This window comes from Peromyscus maniculatus, chromosome 12, assembly GCF_049852395.1.
Source record: "Peromyscus maniculatus bairdii isolate BWxNUB_F1_BW_parent chromosome 12, HU_Pman_BW_mat_3.1, whole genome shotgun sequence".
NCBI lineage: Eukaryota > Metazoa > Chordata > Mammalia > Rodentia > Cricetidae > Peromyscus > Peromyscus maniculatus.
Window position 1 is genome coordinate 20,792,120 of NC_134863.1, and position 27,903 is coordinate 20,820,022.

The 27,903-nt window shown below is 45.5% G+C and overlaps 1 protein-coding gene and 1 pseudogene across 4 annotated transcripts in view; both read left to right on the top strand.

The window, feature by feature from the left end:
• Positions 1 to 2,658, top strand: part of Opa1 (OPA1 mitochondrial dynamin like GTPase) — a 74,872-nt gene extending 72,214 nt beyond the window's left edge. For all 4 annotated transcript variants that reach the window (XM_006974472.4, XM_006974474.4, XM_006974471.4 and 1 more), the window contains 2 exons: positions 1,291 to 1,365; positions 2,539 to 2,658. In XM_006974472.4, the coding sequence (XP_006974534.1) occupies positions 1,291 to 1,355 (65 nt within the window). In that variant the 3' untranslated portion in view covers positions 1,356 to 1,365; positions 2,539 to 2,658. The remainder of the gene's footprint in view (positions 1 to 1,290; positions 1,366 to 2,538) is intronic.
• A 16,739-nt stretch (positions 2,659 to 19,397) lies between these two features.
• On the top strand, positions 19,398 to 26,167 carry LOC102920788 (spliceosome-associated protein CWC15 homolog pseudogene; annotated as a pseudogene).
• The last annotated feature ends 1,736 nt before the right edge of the window (positions 26,168 to 27,903 follow it).

Sequence of the window (27,903 nt, forward strand, 5' to 3'; positions counted from 1 at the left end):
GAGGAAATGCCACCCTTGCCTTAACTGTTATTAGATTGTCTTAGTGGTTTGATCAAAACAATAGAGCTTTCTTCTCTACATACTTTCTTACTCTTAATATAATACCAAGAATTAGAAATGCTAAATTACAGAGCATCTGCAAACACCACTCCTTGTATGGGAGTTCTCCGATGCTGTGAAAGGTACAGAAGGACCATCCTTCCTTTGGCTGGGCGCTCATCACCAGTGCACACTGCTAGTAAAATTTATATTTTATAATACAACTTCTTTAATCATGGAAGACATAAATGTTGACCATTAGAGAGGCCTTGTATGACCTTTCCTCTGAGTAGAGAGTAGGATGCTTACCAGACTCTCATCTCGGTCACCAGCCTTGAACTAGTCGGCTCCCATCAATTAGTAATTCCTACTGATATGTTATGTTGAAGGGATGGAAGCATTTCTCATACTGCCTAGTGTAACTGATGTTCTAAGACAGGAGGTGCATGACTGAGTCAGCAGCAATAGCATACATATTAGTGGAAGAAGTGTACATTTCGGAGAGAAATTAAAGGTTGTATGTGGAATCCAATAAACATAAAAAATAAAAATTCAAATAAATAAAAATCTACTTTCAGTGGTTCTTTGTAGTTCTTAACTTTCACATTCACACCTAGACAAGTATTTTCATATGTTAAAAATATTCTCCAGTTTCCTTTGCCTTTATTTCCTGGCATTTTGAAATTATGAATGAAGTATGCATCTCATCGTGGTGATGTTGCCTGACCTTCCTGGTAACTTCACATGTTACTTTTAAAAGGTCCTTTTCCAGACGAGGGACAGTTTTGTTCTCTCGCTGTCGTTGTTGAGATAGTAGGGTCAGATGGTGCAGCCCAGGCTGGTATTCCTTTCACAGTCAGCCTCCCACGTGCTGGGTAAGACATCAGCCACCATTTCTGCTTATTAATTCCTAAAAATAGCCTCATCGTTTTTTGGTAGAGCTTTGAGGAATCTAAGAATGCAGTAAAGCAGTTGTGTGGGTAGGCGGACAGGCATTGTTCTGTGTAAGCATCCACAGCTTCATTAATAGTTTCCCAACGTGGTCTGCAAGTGTTCTCCTCCTCCACCTCCCGGTAGGGGCTGCTTACTGTTCTTCTGACCACCTTGACATGAACCACGGGAGGTTTAGTGAGAATGAGTTTCTCCTTTTCCTCAAATAGTTCAAGAAGTTTTATGACGATTTAATAATAATTCTCTCCAATAATTTATGCTGCCATTGAAAAGTAAATGTGTTTGTATTTATCTCCACAGAGAAAGTTAGAGAAATTCAAGAAAAACTTGATGCTTTCATTGAAGCTCTTCACCAGGAGAAGTAGACTGTACTACGTGAGTAACTCTCAGACTGGGGTGCACTGAATACAAAGCATGTTTCGGAAGCCTTTCTTAATAATTCCTGGTTCTAAAAAAAAAAAAAAAAAAGCCGGGCAGTGGTGGCTCACGCCTTTAATCCCAGCACTCGGGAGGCAGAGCCAGGCGGATCTCTGTGAGTTCGAGACCAGCCTGGGCTACCAAGTGAGCTCTAGGAAAGGCGCAAAGCTACGCAGAGAAACCCTGTCTTGAAAAACCAAAAATAATAATAATAATAATAATAATAATAATAATAATTCCTGGTTCTGCATGACAGTATCCGGCTTGCTTCTCTATGATGCGATCCTCTTGTGAGCATGACTCTGGGGACCAGCTTCCTTTGTGTTGTGCCACACCTTTAAATCATTTGATTACCTTCTGGCTAAACTAAGTGTTCTCTAGAACCCATTTCGGACAGAGCCAAGGCTAATGAAAATATTTTATATGATGATTTTCTGACGTGGGTGACTCCTTTTCTACATTGAAAAACTGACCTGCATTTGTCTTTATCTTACCCTCCTGCTCACAGTAGGTAATTAAGTCAACTTACAGAGCTTCTTTATCCATCTCATTGAAGCTCTTCACCAGGAGAACTAGACTGTATTCTCCCTTGTAATTTCCACATGTGTGGCATACCTACCTCAGGATAGTAGTTTTGCTTTTCTGTGCATTAGTTCCAATGTTTTAAGAAAGAATTCTAGGATTTGGGTGTGGCGACACACTCAGGAGGTAGACAGACACTTTTCTGTAAGTTCCAGGCCAGCCAGGGATACATTAGAGAAGCCCTTCTCAAAAGAAGAAAAAGAAAGAAATGGATTTTGGGGCTGGCAAGATGGGTCAGCAGGTAAAGGAGCTTGCCACCAAGCCTGACAACCTGAGTTCAATCCCCAGGACCCACAAGATAGAAGCCAAGACTCCTGTTGTCCTCTGGTTTTCACACCCACACTGTGGCACAGGTATACAATACACACACACAAATAAATGTTAGGAAAAATTTGAAGAAAAAAAAGAAATGAATTCTGATATACATTTATTTACATAATGTGTTTTAATAAATCTAACAGATTTGAACAATTAGCTATGATAAAGTTACTTAAGTCTTTTCATTTGTCTTGCCAAATCTGAATTTATCTAATGGATTTATTTTTACAGAATCCTGCTCATAATCACCTCTGCATACATTCGAAGAAGGAAAACTTCAGAGTCTTTGTCCTGCCTCCTTTCTCCTGTTCTACCTTTTCAATGCAAAATAAAGTCATAGGGTAAAAATAACGTACGTGTGTCACAGGCACTTCAACCCCAGAAGAACAGTAAAAATGGCACCCACAGTCTTATGTGCTTGTACTGATGTGACAGATTGGGAAAACATAATTGGCATGGCCGTTAGACTTACTCCTCAAAGATGAGGAGGTTATCTCTCGAGTCCTATTCACGGTGGCACCAATGGGATTCATTGTGGATGTCATCAGACATATAATGGTAGTTGCTTTGGAATAAAACTTACGGTGATTTTTTTAAAGACATAAATTGTGTATATGGTGACGGTTGCCTGCTAAGCTGTCATCTGTCTGCAGTGTTCGGTATGCAGGACTGTTTGGCTGTAATAACTCAGTTTATGTTCACCACATGAAAGAAAGCTGGTTTGTAAAAGAACGCTTCAGACAGGTTAACTTGTGTTGGACAGTTCAGTGTATATTCAGTGAGAGAAATATCAGCCCTCCATTGCCAGCTTAGAAAACTCGCCTTGGAAGCCGATAGCAGCAGCTTACCTCGGTTGCTGATTTTACACTCTCTGTATCCATTTGTAATTAATTCTTGTTGATTATTGTGAGCTTTACGTGAGGCTTTATGGTAATAGTAGGGGTTCTCCTGTGGACAGAGCCATTGAATTATGACCCAAAATGGAGAAGATTAAAGGTAATCAGGTGACCAGTTTCATTCCGAGTGCTGTCAAACGTTTGAATCAGGCATCAGGGAAGGACTGCACCACGGCTTTCAGACATTAGTTTAAATAAAAATTATTCTAACGTGGGAGAATATTGACCCAGCCCTCTTCAAGCTGAAAATTCTGTTTAATTCATTGCAGTTCAGTTACAGTATTTTCATGTGTTAAAATTATATTGGTTAGAAGACTTGAAGGGAAACAAATATGCCATATTTTACTTAAACGTCTCTTTCATTTGCTACCCTTTTTTTTTTTTTTTAAACTAAGGCTTTATTGTGCTGGTAAAAAATACCCAGTGTTGCAGTTTTTATTTCACAGTTAATTTTTTAACCAGTTTTCTTGGAATTTTTTTGGTAACAATTCTCTACCCACACACATACTTTTTATATATATATATATATATATATATACACACACATATTTGTGTATGTATATATATATACACACACATACTCTGATCATTGTGATTCTCTGAAAATCTGACAGAATGGAAGGCAAAATATTCCCAAAACTGTAAATTCAGTAAGTATTTTATTTAAATTATCAGATAAGAAATGGAGGTACTCTTCTCAGCAGCGAAGAGCAGCATCCACCGTCTCCTAGGACACGAGTGCTGAGGTGCCTTGTGTCTCTTAGGTGTGGGACCCTGGTGACAGGAGCTAAGTAGAGCCCTGTGCTGATGCAGCAGGGGTCAGGGAGTGGTCTCCCTAAGCCATGTTAACCTAACCGTGGCTGGAGGCCCTGGCCCAGGCCAGCGGAGAAAGCTGATGCTAGGCATTGTATCCCTTTGTATACTTGGGTTTTTTCATTTGTTTGTTTTTGTTTTTTAGGGAAAGAGAACTCCTGTTTCTTTGAGGGGGTCAGTACTTGTGACCTCAACCTAAAAGTAGATTACCAAAAATCCCTGTCATTCTTCACATCCCCACGGGTTATTTTTAATCTGGTTTCATGCTAAACATGTCTTTCCACACACACCTCTCAAAAACAAGGTATTTATCAAATGCAGAAGCTAGGAAAGGAAATGAAGTTCAGTCCAGCAGTCAACCCTGTGTGTCCTGTCTAGTTCAGCTACTTGATGTACAGAAGTTAAAGTCTAACTGGACAAGAAATCATTTGTTTTTCAAGAAATCATTTGTTTTTCACGTCCAAATTTGCAAAGAATGGAGTGAACGAAATTCTGTTTGGAGAACTGAGGGATTTTAAGTAGATGATAAGCAAACCGAATTGGTCGGGATGTCGATTATAAATCCCCAGCCTGTGTACAACGTGAACCAGAGGAAGCAAGCCTGCTGCTTTCCCCGCCCAGCGACCAAGCTGCCATTCCAGGGAGAGCAGCCAGCCCTCCTGGGTCTTATTCCTAGTCCCTCGGATTAGTGGTTTTCCAGGCTGTAGTCAGTGGACATCCACAGATGACCTAGGAACCAAGTGGAAATGGACGCTGTGAAAGTACATGGGGAGACAGCAAGTGGGACTTCCTAACTGTGCAATTCTAGGATGTCACACCCCAGTAGTCCCAGCCCTCAGGTGGCAGAGCAGGACTATCATGAGTTAAAGGCAATCCAGAGGTACGCAGGGAGGCCCTGTCTCTAAAACAAAAACAATACAATTAAGAGTGTAGACTTAACGGTCAAATTTCTAGTTAATTTTCTATTTATTTATTTCAGATGTATTTATCTGATAAAAGAAACATGGTATCCTTTTCTTTCCAGTAAATGAAATCACGGTGCTGGCGTATCTTCATCCTCTACGCTGGCGTATGGTAGACTGTCAAATGCTGTAGCAAGTAGAAATGTGCTTGGAAATATGCTTACCTTCTAAACATCATGGCTATTTGATATCTAAATATTTAAAACTTAACCATGTCTTCATGTGCACTGTGAATGGACTTTGTATTATTTTTTTAAACCGTACACTCGATGTAAATGTTACTTCGACTTATATTTGCCTGTGCTTAATCTAAGGTCATTTGTGTAGATGGGTAATTAAAAGATACTGAAGTGAAATTATAATGCTATTATTGGAGAGCATCTTTTACATTTTCTTTGTTTTAATGAGGAAGAGAGTCCTCTGTACCAAGGGTCGTGATTTGGCCCCATAGTTTAGCCAAATCCATGACCTAAGAAGCTTTCAGAGTGGCTTTTCTCAAAGGCTTGAATGTCATGGACCTTGCATTTCACAGTCGGAATCCATGTTCAGCTGATGTTTCTTTTCCTGACTTGATATTTGTCAAAACACTTTGGTATTTTCTTGGGTAAAATATAAAAAAGGACAGTTTTCTAGTTACACTGTCCTGCTAAGACCCTCGCTTCCACTAATGATGCTGCCGAGTTCAGTCCCACAGGAGGCTTGCTAAGGGGCTTAACTAACTGAGGCCTGGAGGGAGCTGTAAAGATCACTTCTCTCCATCCTGATTAAAACCTCCCATTCTCCTTTCTTATTGCCACCACACTTTGCTCCTGAGTGATGCTTATAAAGTAACTCACTGGTGGTTAGCTGTGCAGAGTACTGTAGTGTTGAACCCTCCTACACACTTGTGTGCTTGGCTGAAATCAACCCTGGGAGAAGGTGCAGAAAGACTATTTCTAGTCCGCAGATGTAAGATCCTTTGTTGTAATTCAAATTTTTGTCCTTTCTGTGGTTCAACTTCCAAATCTTTATCCAAAAGTGAAGAGTTTAGTTACTAAAGATTCAGTCAAACAATTTGTTTTCTTTTAGCCTATTTATGCAGTTAAGGAATTAATATAGTTAAAGTGTGCTAAGGATAACACAAGTATGTTTCATTATATTAGAAAAAATGTATAACTAATTGCATACCCAGCTTGTGGTAAATATGTTGGCCACAGGTTGTACATTAATTAGACTAAGTAGACATTTGCAGAAAACTGGAAGGTCTTAACCTACAAGAACTACAGAATTGTTAGAGGCTAAAAAGTAACATTATAAAGACTAATTAGATGACCTTTGTCCTGGGGAACACAGTTCATAAAATTAGGGATAAGAAAAATGTTCCTCATAAGTCATTAAATTGTTTTCCTAAAATAGCAGAATTGAGTTACCACCTTAAAAATTAGAAACATGACCAAATGTGGTGGTACCTTCTGGAATCCCAGCACTCAGGAGGCAGATGCAGGCAGATCTCTGAGTTCGAGGCCAGCCTGGTCAGCAGAGTGAGTTCGAGGACAGCCAGGGCTATGTAAAGAGACCCTGTCTCAAAAAGGGAGTCCAAAGCCAATCTGAGCTATGTGTCTTAAAACATGTTCGTCTGTCTTAAAACAGTGCAAACGTACATGATTCCTCGTGAAAAGACTTTAGACTCGGGTTCTGTAAAACCAGTGTTAGGATTCTTTTGGAAGGAAGTAATTACTTTTAAGTGTGTTTAAGTCAGCTCTTCCATACCTCTTCGTGATAAAAAATTGTTGCTGCTATTTTTATTAGTAGTATAAACTAATACAGATGTCAACTGATTCCAGTGCGAGTATTTGAGATCAAAGGGGAGACCAGAGACCCCCTCTAAAGACCCAGTCACCACACAGTATTGCTGGCAGCAGCCTCCCAGGGACAGGTCCCCTGCTCACTCCTCCTGGGGACAGGTCCACCGCTCGTCTTGCATACACTGGGTCACAGCGCAGCAGCCTTGAAGTTGGGATTTTATCCACTGTAGCTCATACCAACCGCTTGTGAGACCTTGAAGGTTTTGTGAAGGGACTGGGAAGGCAGAGGTCAGCTCCATCTTCCTGCAAAACTGTCCAGACGACTCACCTTCTTCCACAATGGGATGCCCTGGCTTTCATGTGCAGAACATGTGTGTCTGCTCAAGGAAGGTGACAGTCTCTTCTGCAGAGGTCTAGTGCTTGTCACTCTTGCCCTGAGGTCATCAGTGTCAGAATCGCTACATAATTTTGAACCTGCAAAGCTTTCAATAAAGACAATGGATATTCTGTTGTTTCTGAAAGAACTCAGACTGTACCAGCCTCGTGCTTCAGCCACTAGGAAGGTCTGCAAATCCATGGCCTCTCAACTGGAGGAATGGGCTGGCCAGATCTTCCCGCCCCTTCTATTCTATCTCTTTTGTTATTTTCTGTGCCCTCCCCCACCTCTCCCTCTCTATTTTCTTCTCCCCCCACTTCTTTCTCCATGGTGCTGGAGATTGAAGACTCAACCACTGAACCACACCCAGCCCCAAGTGTAGGCTTGCTCGACTCTGTTAAGAACATGTTTGTCTAGTGGCTGTAAATTGAAAATGTCCACACAGATAATAATGAACCTACCAGCCAGACTCCTGCAATGCCAAATACATATGATTTTTTTTCTGTTATTTATAAATAGCAATAGCCAGAAGTCACCATACTAATGCTTCAGCAACAAACCACACACACCCAGAGACAATAGTGAACCTGTCTCCTCACTGAACAGTACAAGAGTACAAGGTGCCGGCGCAGTGCCGGAAGTGTGTTAAGAGGAGGGCCTGCCTATCAAAGGTCTGAGCTGGGCTCAGTACTGCAAAGAGTCCTGTGAACTAGTCATGAGCAAAGTGAGATCCATCTAGAACTCCCCTGAAACACTAATGGTCAGGATCCTATCTCGACAAAAGATTGTGCCTGTGAATTGATTGAGAAAACCGGAATCCAGAGCAAAAGATCCAGTATGCCTTGTGTTTTTATCACTAGCAGAACTCTTTCCACTTTATGGCTGGGGAATAATTTGTGAGTGACTTTGAGAAAGTCACTGGTAGCAAAGTCAGGCTTGGAAAGCCAGTCTGATTACAAACCACTTTGCAAAGTAACCTCCTCTCTACAAAATGCTTTGAGGAAAGTGAGGATGTGCATGGTATTGGGAGCCCTGGGTACACGATACACCAAAAAGTGCACGATGAGCTCATCATTGGAATAGATGGCTCAGGAACATTCCCATGCGGCTGTCTGTGCTGCAGAAACAGCTCTGGGCAGAGGTGGGCTGTGGTATCAATGGACAGGGCTTGGGTTCGGAGCTCCTGTGAGCCCTGAGCCTCCTGGGCACTTTCCCTTCACCTAATGAATTTCCACCCCTTACTTTTGTGGATATTGATCTTTTTGAGTTAGTCTCCTAAGATGCAGACTTATTTTTACCCGAGCTTTTAAAACTTTTTTTTTCTCTCTTCCGTGGTACCAAATTTAGTTTTCCTAAGTTTCTCCTTTTGGCTGTCTTTTTGTTACTTATAAATCTAACACTTTTGAAAGGAAAGGTGTTAACAGAAGCCTGTACAATTTCAACTAATTTATTTCCAGAAATCTCATCTACGCCCCTTGGTTCTCTTGCTCTGAGATACACCAGGCTTCTCAAGCCTTAATATGGAAATGGCAACTTTTCCTGCCAAGACTCTTCAGTGTATGTCTTTCAGACACTTTCAGAGGGTCTCAGCATCAACACAAAGCCACTCCCATCCTTACGCATCAAGACTCCTCTTTCCAAACATCTTGACACATTTACATTCTTGCTAATTATACTAATTACTATGGTCATAGCTGAATCAAGATCATAGTGTGTGATTTTATTCATGTGGCATGAGGCACTGGGACAGGGATGTTCTCCCCATGGGCGCCTCCCTTTGGTGCGATTCGCCAGCTGTGTATTCTATGATTGGCTGGGCTTTTGATGTGCAGATAGTACAAGTTGGTCACAAACTTGTGTACAATGAGGCTGTTCTGGTTCATGTGAAAATCAACATCCTTTTTTGTGTAAGCGGGTGACAGGATGCTGCAATACTATTAGCATTTGCAAAGAGGGTGCTCTGGGCGAGGGCGGCACCACAGATCGAGGCTGCTCAGTTTGTGTTGCTCCATTATGTGAAAGACACAAAGAAGCTGAAGGCTGGCAAAGGCCTGTCAAATCTTGTAATGTAGTGCGACCCCAAAACTCGGCTTGGCCTCCAAGCAGCCCTTGTTCCCTGGCCCACCCCTCTCTCTGAATGGGCACTGAGGTAGGTAAATGAATTCAGGGCCTGGTGGGTGGGGGCTTCCTTTCTGACCTCATTCCTGTACTATTTGTTTGCGGGCTTGTAGGGGGAGAGGAGGACATTTTGGAATCCTTTGTGCCGAATCATTTTCTTGCAGGTTGGGGAGTTAATGGTAACTTTGTCTGAGGCCAGCCAAGCAGAAAGTCTGTGCAGATGAGGCGTGGCATGTTCAACCTCAAAAAAAAAAAACAAGATGAGAATATGGAAATGGGGAACTTTCTAGAGCAGATGGATATGCCACACGTCGGCATGTTCAACATCTGCTGCTGGGAAGCTTAAGGCTTGCCAGTGTTTCTGCATAGGGAAGTTCTTTACTCCCGAGTAGAAAAATCATAGCCTTAGATGCCTACAGTTAGGATAATGGTGTGTGTGTGTGTGTGTGTGTGTGTGTGTGTGTGTGTGTGTGTGTGTGTCCGAGGACCTGACTAAGTGGCTATATAGTATGGTATGATGGAAAACTTATTAAAAAAGAAAGAAAGAAAGAAAGAAAGAAAGAAAGAAAGAAAGAAAGAAAGAAAGAAAGAAAGGAAGGAAGGAAGGAAGGAAGGAAGGAAGGAAGGAAGGAAGGAAGGAAGGAAGGAAGGAAGGAAGGAAGGAAGGAAGAAAGAAAGGAAGAAAGAAAGAAAAGATTTTCTTTTTATACCTAAAAGATGAACTACAACTTCAGAGCCCCAATAACTCATATTTTACAGAGAGAGAGAGAGAGAGAGAGAGAGAGAGAGAGAGAGAGAGAGAGAGAGAGAGAATGCCCAAAGATGCTGTTTGCTCAGCTAATGCTACAGCAAGAGCCGGTTCCTGATTCCAGCAAATTCTGCTCTGCTCTGTGAATGTCCACGGGCACAGGACAATGCCTCCACAAACAGGCAGCTTATTAAGGAAGTGTGTGTGTGTGGAGGGGGTGTTGAGATCGTCATGTGACATTTTATTTTTAAATGCTTGAAGCTAAGTTTTGAGATCAAGACACATATGAGTCAGAAGTGTCGACACTCCGTGCGCTGCCCACCCATGAGTCACTGTCTGAAGCCTTCAGCTCTAGCAGTCTGTCCGTCTGTGGACTCAGGAGCTTCTGGGGCCTGAAAATAACACGACTTCTAGTTGTTCTTGGAGATGCAGCTTTCTCGTGAGGCTGGCCCGGAGGGAGATGGATTATTCATTAAATAACTGCTGTGTTCCAGATACCTCAAATATACTGCCCTGCTTTTCACGACTTCTTGGTGCAGGCATTGCCTGGGTCTTAGCAGCGTGTCTGACTGGGGCTGTATGAAGTCCATGCTAGCCAGCTGACAAGGCGTCTGTGGGAGCTGATGTAGCTGCAAAGCCCTGAAAAGGCAAGTGCAGAGAGGACTGGACATGTGCTCGGGGCTTCCTAATCTGTTCTATCCTGAGGCATCAGTGCCTTTTTATGACGCAGACCATTAGATTTAAAAACAAAGAGGTCCGTATATTCTGAAGGTCGGTGTGCAAAGTTGGACTCCCAGCACCCTGGAAAAAGCCAGCTATAACCAGTCACATTTCCAATCCTAGCAATTGGGGAAGGGCAGGACCAGATAGGCCCTGGGGGCTCGCTGGCATCAAGCTCCAGGTTCAGAGAGAGACACTGGCCGACTTAAAGGTGGTGGGTGCTGAAGCCATAGCTCAGCTGTTCAAGTGTGTGCTGCAAAGATCAACAGAGGACAGCACCCATGGGTCCATCATCAGCCCCTGGCCGACTCACGCAAGGTGGAGTGAGTGCTCACACACACGTTTGGGTGAGTGCTCACACATATTTTTTAAGTGCATGTATTTGTAAGAATATGTTGCAGATGCAACTTCTAGCACACACATCATCAGGTACTAAGGGAAAACCTCGATTGGATGAGACACACGTGCGTGTATGTATAAAAGCCTTTTGCTCTTGGTGTCAAGTGTGTTCAGGTTCCGAAAGGCACACTGGTGAGCTTCAGTGGGCAAAATTGGCACTTACCATGCCAGTTCATTTGTTTTAACAAGTTCTGTCAAGAAGATATTGCATTTTTATAAGTTACTATGAAAAAAAGCAACCCAAAAATCTTAGGAATTTTTTTTTATATTTGATGCACCCCTTACATAAAACTACCCCACCAACAAAGCTAGTTGTCAGTGCAGTGTGGGGGTGTGTTGGATCCCAGCTGCTGTCTGAGTCATGCTCATTTGCAGCTGGAATAGCTGATTCTGCCCACAGACCCCAGGCTGACAAGCTCCAAACTATCAGGAGCTACCTGTGGTACAGCTGTATGATGGATACACATTAGCCAAATGAGTCACTCCTACACACACACACACACACACACACCCTCAAAATCACATTCCTGCAAATGTGGCCACCAAATACCTGCCACCCATTCCCTGGAATGAGAGACAACCCTTCTATGGATCACCCATCACATGGTGTAGAATCTCCTGAAACCTCTTAAGAAGTGACCGCACGCCTTTAATCCCAGCACTCGGGAGCCAGAGGCAGGCGGATCTCTGTGAGTTCGAGGCCAGCCTGGGCTACAGAGCGAGTTCCAGGAAAGGCGCAAAGCTACACAGAGAAACCCTGTCTCGAGAAACCAAAAAAAAAAAAAAAAAAAAAAAAAAAAAGTGCCCCTTACTCTGCCACATGGGCCTGAAATCTTCTCAGAGCCCCCACGTGCTATCTGTCCGTTTGCCTACAGTGTTAATAGCTCTTCTAATAAATCTCTTACCCAAAAGGACAGCCCTCTTCAGTGTCCCCCTTAAACCTCGAAGGACGTAGCTGTGGAACCAGGACTCACCACAGAGTTCACTCCTTGTTCTAAAAGGCACAAGCCTACTTTGGAGGGGCTGCTGCTGAGCAGGGAGAGGCAGCGCCATGGGCACATACAGAGTTCTGACTTGTGTGTCTAAAGAGCAGATCACAGGACATGAAGGGAGCGCGCCTGTTCTGGGACTCCACCATCAGGTTAGGCCTTGGAGGAGCCCTTCCTCCTCCACACAGGAGAACGGAGAACGAACAGGAACTGACTGACGGCTGATAGGAATTCTAGACACGACCCCACGATCACACATGCCCTGTAGAGACAGTCATTTCCGCCCAGTCATTTCCGGGTCATATGCCCTACGTAAGCCATGTGCGGCATGGTCACATAATTTGCATGCACCGTGATCACGTAATCTATTCGCGTGTGTGGAGTAGCCACGTGGACCCATGTGTGCGTGTGCAGGGTAGTCCTTAAAAGGCAGATCCCATGTCCCCTCTCCCTCCTCAGCACGTATCTTTTCAGCAGGCCTGATCGCACATTCTGTCCTATCCCCTCCCTCCTAATAAAACTCTGAGAGTGGGTTTTGTTGTGTTTCGTGACTTTTCCTCGCAGGGTAAGAGCACCACAGAAAACCAGCAATGGCTGTGACCAAGTACCTGACAAGAAGATGCCTTCCGCCTCAGGTGTGAGAAGATTCGCAGTCCACCCTGACAGTGCAGGGCAGAGCTGCAGCAGACCTGACAAGCGGCTGGTCATGGTACACTTTAGTCAGGAAAGAGAGAGCAGAGGAGAAGCAGGGCTGCTGGGAAATCCCAAGGCCCGGTCCTGCTGGCCCCCTTCCTTCAGGGAGGCTCCGCCTCCTACAGATTCCACAACCTTCTCAAATCACCTCAGGAGCTGCAGTTCAAACCCGTGAGCCTAGGGAGAAGATTGTCAGCTTTGTTGGGGCTACTGTGGCTGTGATGAGACACCATGACCAAAGACAGTTTGGGGAGGAAGGCTTTATTTGACATAACACTTCATCATCATCATCATCAAAGGAAGTCAGGGCAAGAACCTGGAGGCAGTTAATCACACACACAAAAACTTTCTCACCCAGTATAAGACAAGGAGAAGAAGCCGCCATTGGCAAAGAAGAGTGAGGAGAGGTCAGGAGTTCAGAAGGTAGGCACATGGAACTGTGGTTAGGCTGCCTCCTGGGGCCATGAAGCAGCAGGGCCTTCACCTACCCACGGGCACACCTTTTCTGGGCACAGTGCTAAGAACTGCGCCCCCAGTCCCTCAGGAGTGCCAAGCTTGAAGATGACAAGTCCTCCCCTCAAGGGGGATGCATGAGAGCCTTGGCTCGGCTGTCTACACTAGAAAAGGGTGGAAAGGCCTGAAACCAAGGGAGGCATCTAAGGAGACAGGGATTAGCGGCCCAAAGGTACTGTCAGCCTCGGACACCATGTGAGGTGTGGGCAAATTTAGTTCATGGCCAAGAAGCCGGAGATTGCCCCTCTTTACAAACAGCCTTGGTATTGGGGAGACCTTGCCTTTCAGCGGCCCTTGAGTATTCAGTATAGATGTCACATTAGCTACTTTTACTTTTCTTTCTTCCTTTTTTTTTTTTAAATGTGGATGGATGACTTTAACTTTCTCTGTCCTGGATCCTGTGAATGCAGTTACCCAGAAATAAGGCAAATGAACTTTTAAAATGTTACTGAATCCTGACACCTAAAAATCAGTCGGCCGCTTCTGTACACCCTGGATGTGTGCCGCCACCTCTGCCTGGGTTTCCTTCTGAGTGACAGAGTGGCCGCTGACGTAATAGTGCTGTCTGCACTCCTAAGATGGCAATTCCCCAGTCTCAACTCCTCCCCAGCTGGTCACCACCCTGTGTCAGCTCCAGACTCATCTCTCCATCCCCTTCTCCCTCCCTTCCTAACCCGCGGCTTCAGCAGTCTGATCGCACATCCCACAGATGGTTTAAACTTAACCCAGCCAAAGGACAGCCAGCCCTCCCTCCGTGACACTGCCCCTGCTCTGACTTGTACTGTTTAGAGGCAGGCACTGTGCTACGTACCAGACAGAAACGAGACAGGGTCCCTCTCAGCACAGTCAACAAGCCAGTCACCTGTTTCTACAGTTTTTATCTCATCTTTTGAACCCAGGCAATCATTCCCAGCCTCCTGTCTCGACCCTCACTGTGGCCCATACACCTCTGTGGTTGCCATAAGTCTTTTGTTTATCTCCCACCTCCAGCCTGTTAAAATCTGATTCTGCATAGCTTTATTCCTCTGTTGATAAAAATCGGAGTCCTGCTGGTCTCCCTGAAGCCTTGATCAGCCTCCTGTGAAACAGCCTTTCCGTAAACAAAACTGCAGGTGGCCTTCACGCTGTTATCTCAGGTAATCTTCAAGACATATCAAGCAGGTGGATAAGGTAGTCATTGTGTGAAATAAGTAGATTCAATTCTCTTATTAAACGTCGAATGAGAGAGCTAAACCTTAATCCATCAGTTTGAGTCTGACACTACAGCTTCTTGAGATGGTTCTAAATGTAGCACACTTCTGGTCCTGTGTGCTATCGACCACACTCAACATAGGAAACGTCAAGAAGAAAATTGTGCCTTCATTTTTTATTTTAGTTCATTTTGCATAGGAGAGTCTCCGCGTGAATCACTGCCCCCTTAGATATCAACTCTCTTGTTTTGTTTTGTTTTTATTATTGTTGTTGTTATCATTAATATTATTTTAAGAATCTCTTTTGTAAAGATTTATTTATTATTTCTGCATGCATGACTGCAGGCCGGAAGAGAGCACCAAATCTCATTACCGATGGTTGTGAGTCACCATATGGTTGCTGGGAATTGAACTCAGGTCCTCTGGAAGAGCAGCTGGTGCTCTTAACCACGGAGCCATCTCTCCAGCCCAGATACCAGCTCTCTTGTGCCCCAGCAGCAGGTCCAGGGTCTTCCAGATCCTTTCAGTACCCCACGGGCAACATGGATTTGTAATGCCAGTGCTTGCCTTAGTCTTCTACTGGCCAAGCAACAGCAATGGTGAGCACTGGAGCCTTGAGCAGGGAACCAGTCAACGGCACCGGCCTGAAGCGGCCACCACCGCTAACACAACTTTTATAAAGGAGAAAAGCCGCTGTGGGGGGGAAATTAGGGAAGCTGAATGAAACACTTTGCATACAAAAATATGGTGGAAATCTTGAGGGTATTTACCTATTCAGTTGTTCAGTTTGTGAACTAAATTAAAATTTTCTGTGAGGACCACCATTTTCCTTAGAGAGGTGACTGGCAAAGTCTGGTGATTCACACTTGGTCCCGAAACAGACTGATTTGCACAAAATAAGTAAAGTGCCAGGGATGGGAAGAGGACTCAGTGAGTAAGGGCACCTGCAGCCAAGCCCAACAACCCGAGTTCAGTCCCCAGGACGCACGTGGCAGACGAAAGAACTTGCTTCCAGAGAAGATTGTCCTCTGACCTCCAGATCTACCTTGTGGTGCACTTGTGCCCACACACATTAGGTGAATAAATGAGCAAATGTGATTTTTTTTTTTTTAATTTAAAAATAGAAAAACAAAAACACACTTCAGAGGCTGGGGAGATGGCTCAGAAGCTAAGAGCACATGCTGCTCTTTCAGAGGGCCTGAGTTCCCAGCACCCAGGCCAGGCAGCTCACAACCAGCGACCTGTAACTCCAGCTCCGTGGGATCCAAACCCTCCTCCAACCTCAGAGGGCACTCCCACACTATTTGGGACATATGTGTTGTTTTAAAAAATAATATGTGGTGCTGTTACTGGGCGAAAAGGTCATGAGACACTACAAAACCCAGTATCAGAGCTTTATTAGGAGGAGGGCAGCGCGGGGGGGGGGGGGGGGGGGGGGGGGGATGGAAGAGAGTAACCAGGCCTGGGGAAGAAGCATGTACAGAGAGAGGGAGAGGGAGAGGGAGAGGGAGAGGGAGAGGGAGAGGGAGTTGTTACTGCACATGTGCATGTATTTGTAGTTTTAACTGTAAACATGACACAACCCAGAATCACCTGGGGAGAATCGTAAGGAGAATTTTCCAGATCAAATTGGCCTTTGGGCATGTAGGATGCTGTGGTGTTGTCTTGACCCAGTCCAGCGTGGGCAGTACCATGCCCTAGGAGAAGAAAGCTAACTGAAGCACAAGAAGGATGGGGACAGTCTCTCTGGGGTCTTGACCACGGATATGAAGTTACCAATTGCTTGAGTTCCTGCCGTGACTTCCCTGAAACCAGGGTCTATAACCTGGAATTGTAAAGCAAATAAACCCTTTCTCCCTTGTGTTGGATTTGTCACAACAATGGAGATGAAACTAAAGGGCGTGTACTTTGTTCAAACATGCTGTATATTGTATGCTGATTTAAAAAAAATAAAAGTCCTAAAAGTAAAAATCGTTGCTTTTATTATGTAGGACCTGATCCTATAGCTAAGCCTCATAATGATTTGCATTAAACAAACAAATAAACCTGTGTTTAAAATAGCCGCAGAACTGTACTCCCCATGAATAATCCCTCTTGGTCTATTAACCTAAAATCAGGGTCTATCTTATGAATGACAAGTACCAGAAGCAGCATAGCAAATGTCCTCGAATGGGCTACATTCAAAGATAACCTCAGTGCTAATCTGACTACCACCCTCCACTACTGCAGTCACTCCATTTCTTCCTATTTCACTAAACAATAGGGTACCATGTAGCCCAGGCTGGTCTTGAACTTGCTATGCAGCTGACCTTCCTGATCCTCCTACCCCCACCTCCTGAATGATGGGATCACAAGCATTTCCACTGAGTCTGGTTTGATGGGGTTCTGGAGATGGTACCCAAGACTTTATGCATGGTAGGCAAGCTGTGGTGGCTTGAGAGTGACCCCATAGGCTCAGATATTTGAATAGTTGGTCCTCAGTTGGTGGAACTGTTTGGGAAGGATTAGGAGGTGTGGCCTTGCTGGAGGAGGTGTGTCATTGGGGATGGGATATGAGGTTTCTAAAGTCCATGCCATTCCCAGTGTCTCTCTCTCTCTCTCTCTCTCTCTGCTGTCTCCTGCTGTGGATCAGATGTGAGCTCTCAGCTACTGATCCAGAGCCATGCCTGCTGCCATGCTCACCGCCATAACAGTCATAACAGGACTCTAACGCTCTGGAACCATGAGCTCCCAAATTAAATACTTTCTTCTATAAGTTGCCTTGGTCATGGTGTTTGTCATGGCAATAGAAAAGTAACTAAGACATAAGGACTACACCAACTGAGATACATCCCCAGCATGCCTTACATTTTATATAACTAAAACAAGTTATCCTCAGCCTCAAGGACAAGGGCACTCTGACCATTGGTAGCTACAACAATATAGCTGTGGATCTATTTTTTCTTTCTTTTCTTTTAATTTATATGCATTGATATCTTGCCTGCATGTAAATCTGTTTGAGGTTTTGGATACCCTGGAACTGGAGTTACAGACAGCTGTGAGCTGCCTTGTGGGTGCTAGGAATTGAACCTGGGTCCTCTGGAAGAACAGCCAGTGTGCTCTTAACCACTGAGCCATCTCTCCAGCCCCAAGCTGTGGTATCTGAATGCCTTTTTAGACTGCTCAAGCTCCCATGATTGAACCCATGACTGTCAGCCATTTAGGACATCTTTTTGTGTTTTGTTTTGTTTTGTTTTGTTTTGTTTTGTTTTTCCATTGAGGCTTTATCATGAAAACTGGGGTCAGGATTTTGCATTAGCTTTTCAAGAACATGTCCTGGGCTGTCTACTAAGAATCCCTTCTTTACCACTCATGTCTGTCTTATAGATTGCATTTTATGACAGCCAGCGACTTCTGGTTTTCCTAAACACAGTGGCTGGTGCAGTAAATTATTATTGTAGGAATGTGTTTATTATCTGCATGTGGAAACTATGAAAGATTTTAGAGATTTGATATCTGCTCAGAAAATGAATTCCTGAAGAATATGGCAATGCTGTTCTGTTACAGCAATGGTCTCTGAACCACACTGCCAGGCTTCCTGGTGTCTAGTACCATTTCCCCCTAGAAGGGTGTAATGAGGAGACGGTGGGTCCTGCAAGAAAAGCCAACTGGATTAAATTCTGGAAAGCTATTTCATCACTATGTAGTGCCAAATCCTCTCTCAAATTCTTGATGTTCTCATTTCATTAAAAAAATAAAAATAGAACTCTGTATGTGTGCATGTGTGGTGTCTGTGTCTCTGTGTGTGCTTGTATATGCATGCGTGAGTGTGTGTGTGTGTGTGTGTGTGTGTGTGTGTGTGTGTGTGTGTGTGTATCTCAAGGTAGTTTTTTTTTTTTTAACCAAAGCAAGGTGCTGTGTAACTTTCCAAGTGCCCAGGATGAGTGTTCAAAAGCATTAGCTAGGATTACAATACTAAGTAGGTCTAAATCGAGATCCAATCAATAGTTGTTTTCAAACCAAACAAGAATGGTGCCAGAAATGTTAATGGAATCTTACCCACCTCCTGTAGTGTCTACTCAGCGGCACTGAATGCCACTCACTTTCCAAAGATGCTTCTTCCATTGGGCCAAGCAAAGGACCTGCCTAACCTTTGGGTGCCCTGCTTCCTGGCCCCAGCCTGGGTCAGGCTGCAGCCCCTGCTGGGCTCTGTGGCTCCTCTCTGGCTGCACCTGTGCTGTGCTAGGCGCTGAGGGGCTTGGCCCAGGAGTGAACAAAAGAGCTCTCACCCCCTCGTGTGTTGAGGATGGCCACTGAGGATGGGTAGCTCCAGCCCAGAGGCTGCAGTTACGGATTCTGAAGAAAAATTGGGCTGCCACACATCTGTGTTCATTTCTCGTGAGGATATGCAGAGAATCTAGATTCAGGCTGTTCTGACTAAAGAAATTTGTTTTTAGTTCAGAGATTTTTGGGATGACACTTTAAATGCAGAACGTGGTGGGTTGGGTGGGTTTTGTTGTTGTTGTTGTTTGAAGTCTTTAGATGGATAAAGGTGCCTTAGACCTAGGTCTAGGAAAGACCTACTGCCCCTCACTTCAACTGATTGCTGTTCGCTTTTCTTCTGCTGCTAGGAAACCTGAAACCAATTTTTCAATTTGGCTTTCATATAGAACCGTATGGTTATACGTTGCATATGCGGTATTAAATCTTTCCCTGGCATGGTTTCACATTGCTACTCCAAAATCTCCCTCAGGTCCGTTCACCACTGGAGGTAGCATGTAAGTGTGACTGGGAACAAGCACCCGGGAGGGACTGGCCGAGCCTGTGACTTCCTTTTCATTTCCTTTAATTTGCTTATTAAAATGGGAACATGAACTAGTGACAGAGACCAGCTCAGCCCGCCTAGAGAAATGCCGATTCTCCAGTCAGCAGGCTGCAGAACAGAACCGGGAAGCAGAGGAGGCTTTGCTGGTGGAGGAGGTGGCGGCAACACTCCTCCTGGACAGACCCCTCTAATGAAAGGCCCTTCTTCCTCGGGGATTATAAGAATATTCATGACCCTTGAGATCAGCAGGTGAGGCGCAGGCCTCCCTACTCATCCTTTGGGCAAACAGTCCAGAAAGCCGAGGTTGCCAAGATGAGAAAGGAACAGTGGGAGCGGGCCACGTCCCTTGCTTCTCTCGCTCCCCCGGCCTTCTTTTATGTTCAGGGGTGGAGGGGAGGGCACTTGTCTCGAGGTGAATCAAGGACTGTGTCTTTCATTTCTAAAGAGCAGGCAGCGAGGCCGAGGCAGAAGTCCCGTGACATGACTTGAGACACAAAATGGTATCTTAGCATCGAAGATCCCCTTTGACGACAAGAAGAAAAGCCCTTTTCTTCCCAGCCCGGATTAAGCGAGGAGGGAATTCTCCGGAACATGTGTGCATTGTTTGGTGGAGGGCAGCCAGGCCGGCCAGGGGCTTGCCTCCCAAAGTCAGCCCAAGGAAGCTTGTCCCTGTGTAATTAAAAGGGAATGGAAACAGCGGGGAGTCTTGTTCCAGTGCTGCCCACCAAAGTGGGGTCCCTGGGGGATGGTGTGGCCCAGGAAATTGGCTAAATTAATGGTTATGGAGGGCTGACTGACTGTGTGGGCCCCCGGAGGCAGGGAGAGGGCAGGGCAAGGAGGCTGCTCCTCAAAGCTCTTTTGATGAAAGGGGGCCAAGAGAAACACCCTCAGAGCAAGCATGTGGCAGCTCCTTGCCACCTGACTGGGCGTCCCAGATGCCCTGGGGACACAGCACCTGCAGGGAGGGGTCAGCCCCTCACCCAAAGCGGAGCCCCAAGACAGCGTGTCCAAGCCCTCATTTGTCCAGCTGAGGCAGGCTGGGCCCCTCACTTTCTCCAGCTGATGTTCAGAGAAGGTCACAGGTCGTGGCTCGGCCTGAGGACCCCGGAGCTTACAAAGGGACACAGCCACTTCTTCCCTTGACCGCAGCATGTGGAAAGCAGTCTCTTGTGCTTGTCAATGGTCGAGTGTCTCACTCAGAAACAACAGGAAATGTGGGGAGGGGGGAGGAAAACCCTCCCAACTGGAGGCTAGCATTGCCTGCCATTTATGAAAAAGAAACATCGTTTTTTGTGAAAAAAAAAAAAAAATGTCATGAAGAAGAACTCACTGGTGGTGATTTCCTGGGAACTTCAAGAACTTAGACGTGTTTCAGTCTTCCTAACGCTTACAGGTTGCGCTACTAAGGACTCCAGGCGACCTTCAGCAGCAGTGAGGAAGTTCCTGACCCCCGGGCAACTATAGGCAAGATCACAAGACAGTTATGAAGCCAAATAGTTAGGGTTGGCGTTCCCAAAAGGCCACAGGGCGGGCATGAGCAGGCCTGGGCACTGGCTTTTTTTTTTTTTTCTTTTCTTGGAGAGTAATGAATCTAAGTCAACATCGCAAAGTAGACATGCCTTCTCTGGCTGCGTAAATATTGGGCCAAAGACTCGAGTGCCTCCATGCTGTTGACAACGATAAGATGGGGGGGCATTGTTGTCTTTGTGACCGTGAAGTGTGGCTCGCGGGGGCTGCCCTCACACCCTGTGTACATAGAAGGGGTGGTGTGTGAGGAAGCCCGTGTGTTTGCTCTGCCAATACGTGCCAGCCGCCGGCCCTCAAACATTCTCCCCTCCATGGTTACAGCTAGGGGCTGATGGAAGCGGATGCCCCGCGGGGCTGCTGAGCCGGGGCTGAGCCGCATGCCTCTTTTCCTCTCTCCGGGTCGTTTTTTTCATAGAGATACTTGTCTGTTAAAGTGTAATGTACACAAGCCATTAGTACAACCTGACGGTTCTTCACAAACTCCCATACCCCGTGACCACTGAACCCCCAGGCCCAGGACATGGGCATCCCTAGCACCCCACAGGTCCACGTGTGCACTCATTTCTATCTCCAGCAAGGATGGCTTCTGTCAGGAATAACGTGGAGTGGCTTCTGTTCGAAGCCCCAAGATTTGGACATTTTTCCCTTGGTGTTGGGAGCTGATACAGTGTATGCTTGTCCAGCAGGGCACGGTTACTACACCAGCCAGGCAGATGCTAATGCAATTCAGCCCCTGGTGTGAGTGAGCCCCCTCTGATCTCCGGCAACAAGGGCCCACACTGATTAAAGGATAGAACTTGTCTCCCTGCTCCCCACCAGGGCCAGCACACAGTGCCTGGCTTCTCTATCGCATTTTCAGCGTGAGAGATGCAGAGGGGCCCGACCACAAAGGACTGGCTCTGAGTCCGTGCTTACACACACACACACACACACACACACACACAGCCTCAGGAGCCATGTTGAAAAGGTGACTGGCGTCTTTCTCATCGTGCCTTGCCTGCCTCTCCCCTCCATACTACTTTCCATCTCTAGAAAACGCGAGACATCCTCGTCATGGGAGGGAATCTGACGGGCTCAGTGCTGAGTCTGTGTTCGAAGCGTCTCAGGCTGAATTCGAGAAGGAAGTCCTTCCGAACAATATCGCCTTCTTTCTCCCTGACTCCGTTAGCCGGCCGCCTTCTCTGTGCTTGGGCAGGGTCAGGAGAGGGGAACAGCTGAGAGGAAGCAGGCTCAGCCTGGGGTTCAGCCTCCTTACAGTGTGTATGTAGGGGAGTGGGGCCTCCGAGGGAAGGGAGTTGCTCAAGGTTATGCAGAGTATGCGAGGCAAGCCTACCTCGTCACCATACCCGACTTAGAAGGTGTTCAAAGGACTGATGGGCTCAGTGGGACAGGATTTGCCTAGTACACATGAGGCCCGAGTTTCATCATCAGCAACACAATAAACTAAGGACCTGATGGGTCTTGTCAAAGAACACAAACAATCTCTCCTTATCAAGGACACTGTATCATCTATCTATCTATCTATCTATCTATCTATCTATCTATCTATCTATCTATCTATCTATCTATCTATGTAGTGGGTAGCCATTCCAGCTTTGACCTGGAAGTTCCAACCCCCATTGAGGTTTCGGTAACTGTCACGCCTACAAGGCGGGGCCGAGAGAGGACCCTAAAGACCCGAGATCCGAATGCGCTGGCTCTCTTGGTTCCTGAACACTGGACACTGGAGGCAGACCGAGCAGAGTTCTCCAGAGAACACCACGGGACTGCACCACATCTTTCTCAGACCCTGTAACCTATCCCTTCACTTGTAAGTTACCCCACAAAATAAACCTCCCTTTTAACTATGTGGAGTGGCCCTAATAATTTCACCTATCTATCTATCTATCTATCTATCTATCTATCTATCTATCTATCTATCTATCTATCTATCCATCTATCCATCTATCTACCTATCTATCATCTATCTCTATCCATCTCTCTATCTCTGTCTATCATCTATCTGTCTGTCTGTCTGTCTATCTATAGCTCTCATCAGAATCTTCCATCTCATCCAATTCTCCCTTGTATCCCCTTAATCCCACAGGCTCCTGCAGAACTCACCTCACCCCAGAACAACAGATACCCCAGGCTCTATGATCATGGTCTCCACTGCAAAGACTTCCACTTTGCATTTGAGCTGTGCCGTCAGTTCTGTAGCTTAGCTCAGAAGCTGGCTTGGAGCTATAGAGGATCTGGAGATACATCTGCTCTGCTCTCGGAGGTCATGGGCAACCCCTTCAGATTTTCTGCACACTAGACCCAGAGCCTCTCCCTGACCGTACGCTCTGGTGCTGGTCCTCAAATACCAGAATGCCAAGAGACTCCACCCACTAGAGATGGAGAGCCAAGCTACCCACTGCAGGCTTCCACATGTGGCACCAGATGCCAAATAGCCTTTTAATCGTGGAAAATTCATACATTATTTTGTCCTGAGGCCTTCGATTCACTTCCTTCCAAACCACGGAGCTGCCACACCACAAGCCTAGTCACCAGAGCAGATGTTCTCAACCTGCGGGTCACAACCCCTTTGGGGATAGGTTGGACAACCTTTTCACGGGGGTCACTAAGACCATCAGAAAACACAGGTGCTTACATGACAACTCATAACAATAGCAAACTTACAGTTACGAAATCGCAATGAAAGTCATTTTGCACCACAATATAAGGATCACAGCATCAGGAAGGTCGAGGTTCCGGAGGTCTGCAGCTGGGAAGAGGCCTGGAAAGATCTCAGCAAAGATGACAGGCAGAGATGGTGCATTGGCGAGAAAACTGCCCAGATGCCCCCAAGAAGGAAAACGGACAAGGGAGTGAGCAACTTGCTATCGACACAGGCCTGTGTTTGGGTGACAGCTTGCAGAAGGGGTCTCTTAAGAACTGGAGCCAGCCTGTCATCCTCTTACCAGCGGGGGTCGTTATAGAGCAGAGAAGAGATGGTGGAGAAGGAAGTTAAAACATTTCCTTGTATGGCCCCTAGCTGGCCATTGCCAGGACTAACTAATGAGTCAGTTGGAGAATGCTAGGTGATCCATAAACGTCTCTCCTGGGGGGCAGTCGCTGGGGTTCCTGGGGCAGGCAGTCAAGAATCTAGGGAAACAAGTCACTCTACTCCTAGAAAACAAATCATTGTAGTCACTGGAGTTGTGACTGTTCAGTTGTGGATGGAGGTTGACAAAATGAGTTGGCCCTTGGTAACCACAGCAAGTTAAAAGCACTGAGACGCTAAGAGCGGTGTGTGGCTGGGCCTCCAGAGGGGCTGTGCAGGGCTGCGGGCCACAGGAATACAAAGCAGGAATTCAGCTGACTGTAGCAAAGGCTAATACCTAGAAGAAGCAGGGCTCTTCCAAGCCAAGCCAAGCTTTTAAATATATTTCAGCCAGTTTCTGCAATGATTTTCTTGTGCACTATAGTAGCTTTCCCAATTAATTCTTCTTCTAAGAACTCCTAACAGTCTTTTTTATCTGAGTTACCTCTCAAACATCCAAAGACAAATGGCAGACAGAAATAGCATTCCAGACCACCTGCTGGTCTCTTGTGTAGAAGAATTGCTAAACAGTCTTCTTAATTAAAAAAAAAAACAAAAACAAAAAACAAAACACAGAGCCAGAAATTGGGGTTAAAGCTGAGAGATCAGAGGAATAGGACAAGCCACAGCCAACCTCACCTCACTGACCCTTCACTTCCAAAGAGACCTACTTCCTGTATACCCACGCCTTAATGCCCTTCTGTTCTGCTAACTCATTGGCTCTCTCTACCCAGCTCCGTCACTTCCTGTCTGTCTGTACAAACCTTCAGACCGGTATGGTTAACTAATGTTGGAATTTAAGGCATGTGCCACCACACCAGACTCTGTTCCCAGTGAGGCCTTGAACTCACAGAAATCCAGACATATCCCTGCCTCCTGAGTGATAAGATTAAAGGCGTGTGCTACAATTGCCTTACTTCTGTGTTTAATGTAGTGACTGGATTTTTTTCTCTGATCCTCAGATAAACTTTATTGGGGGACACAGATAAAATATCACCACACTCCTGAATTAAGGTAAATATCCATACGGAGACACCACAGAGGCCAGATGAGCAAGGCAGATGTTAGGTATGTTAGGTACAAACCTTTGCTTCTTGTACAAATTAATTTCTTCCATAGCCCAAATGCTATCTCTAGACCTCCCCCTTTAACATTTTAACTCAGAACAAGAGAGCATTCACGTAGCAGGTGCATCAAGCTATGACACAGGCTTCCTAGCTACCGAGCAGACTCACCTTGTCCGAGCAGAGAGTGGCAGGGCCCAGTACGGCTGACGGTAGGTGTAGGACACAGATCACGAGAAGAGGAGAGGAAGGAACAAAGATGGAGATATGAACAAAGATGAGAACGAGGTGGGAAGAAATTAGAACTATGAGAGGACAGGAGGAGAAGGGACAGAGAGGAGCTAAGTACGTGAACGGAACTGAAGCTGTGTAGATAGAATTTTGTCTCAGAAGAATGAGGTGAATAGACTAAACAGCTTGGTGTACTTAGATTCATTCCCTCAGATTATTTCTTGCTGTTGGTAGCATCTCTTCTGGAAACCCTGGGAAAAGACTATTAGAGGCTGGACCCTAATATCCTTTGTTAGTATAGGACCCCCACTAGAAATAAAAGTCCACAACAGCATCCAGGACAACTCTTAAACCTGAGGTGTTCAAGCAGAAACCTTGCCTCTCATATGAAGATAAAATACAGACAACCCACACAGGATGCCCTGGAAGAGGTTCGAAACCATGACTTCAGGAGGGAGTTAGAAGAGAGAGAGAGAAAACTGCTGTGAGGGGAGGGGGAGAAACAGGAATCGTCCAACCCAAGAACATACACCTTCCTCTTCAGCATCAAAGAGTCCCTGCTCAGGCCAGATTCCTGCAGCCAGCCTCCATGCCAACCAACCTCACAGATGAGGAAGGTGAGGATTTTGAGGAGGAGAGAGATGGCGGGTGATACGGAGGCTCTTCTCGCAGGCCTGGAAGAAACCATGAAGGAACGAGCTGAAGAGCAGCCGGGAAGGACCAAGAACAAAAGCGGAGGAAGTGAGAATTCGCATGGAAAATATCCTGAGAGGAAACCCTCTCCTTAATCTCCCCGGCTCATCCCAGCCTCGTGCCAGCTTCCGGGTTAAAAGAAGGTGGGATGTGAAAGAACCATGCACAAGTATTGATGATCAGGAAAAAAAAAGATTTGTAAACGATGCACTTCCATCTGAATTTCGTAAAATGTTCAAGGAGAAATATATCAAGTTTTATGTGCTTAACTAAAGACTAAAATGTTTTTTGTCTTTTGCTTTTTTTAATGAGAGAGAGAGAGAGAGAGAGAGAGAGAGAATCCGACAGTGTCAAAGCCATTGAGGAGGGAGTAGCAGCCGGGGCTCCTCCAACTCAACACTGCTTCTAGGACAAAATGGAAGCTCTGAGGAGAGTAAACACACGTATCACATGAGCTGTCAACACTTGGTATTTTCCTGAATGAGTTGAAATTTGTGTTCACACAAAACCTCAACCGGGCTATCTATAGGAGCTTTATTCATAATAATTGCCCAAACTTCTTGTGAACTAAGATGCTCTTTAGTGAACGAGTAGATGAGCTGTAGATCATCCAGACAATGGGTAATAATACACACACACACACACACACACACACACACACACACACACGCTGTCAAGAGACGTGGAGTCTGAAATGTATATTACTGACTGAAAGGAATCATCTAAAAAGAAAAAAAAAGGTATATACTCTACCACTCTCACTATATGGCATTCTAAAAAAGCCAAACTACAGAGACAATAAAAGGATCACAGAGTCAGGGAAGAGATAGTAATGGGTGGGAGAGCACAGAGGTCTTTTAGGGCAGTCAAGTCACTATATGTGATACTACCACGGTGAATACATGCCATTGTATTCTCGTCTAAGCACAGTCAATGCTTATACCAAGGGTACGCACGTAGACGTTGACAACACGTCACTCGTAGGGATGTTGCTAAGGAGGTTATACATGCACAGGGATAGGAGATGTCTTGAAATCTATGACCTTACTTTTTCTTTGAAATTGCTCTTAAAAACTGTGCTAAAAACCATGGCAGCATCGTTTTTTGCCATAGGATGAAGACAAAAATTATTTTGGAGATGAAGAGGCAGGTACTAGACTGGCACTGTGGGTGGTGCCATCCCTGGACAGAGATGGTCCTGGGTTGTAGAAGAGAGTAAGCTGAGCACACCAGTAAGCAGCCATCTCTCCATGCCTCTGTTTCAGTTCCTGCCTCCAGGTTCCCGCTTGAGTCCCTGCCTTGACCTTCTTCAATGATAGACTATGACACGGAAGTGTAAGCCAAATAAATCCTTTCTTCCTTCAAGGTGGTTTTGGTCAGAGTTTTATCACAGCAACAAAGAAGTTGGACACCATGTAAGCACGGGGATATAAAGTTGGTACCTAGAACCGACATTAAACAGCCAGGTCCATGTTTTCCTCCCTGACTTTGGGTTTCATCTTATGCATCTGTTTCTAGATTATCAAATCCCTGGATTGATCTGCTATTAATCTCGGCACGCCTCAAGTCAGACCTATGAGGAACCTCCACATTACAGAGGGCTTCGGGGATGAGGGGACACTTGAGATCAGTCTACTTGGGAGGAGTCGAGGCATTTCAGGAAGAAAGAAGAAATCACTGTAGGAGGGATCACAGCGGGGCGAGACGGATGCCGAAAGGGCCCTGCTACTGTGGACGCTCGTTGCCCGGAGTATGGGAAAAGACAGGTAGAGGGCTGTATTACAGGAACACTGTGTGACCAGCTGGATCCTTCAAGTACTACAATGTCGTGGTTGGTGGCACAAATTACAGCTGACTTTGTTCAAGTTTTATTGTCATTAATGAGAGTCCATAACCTGTATGAGACTTGGTTTCATCTTTTAAAAAAGATAAGAATAATAGCTAAATCTTAGGTTTGTGGTAAGGGTTAAATGTGATAGCATGTAAAATGTGATTGAAAATGTTCTTCA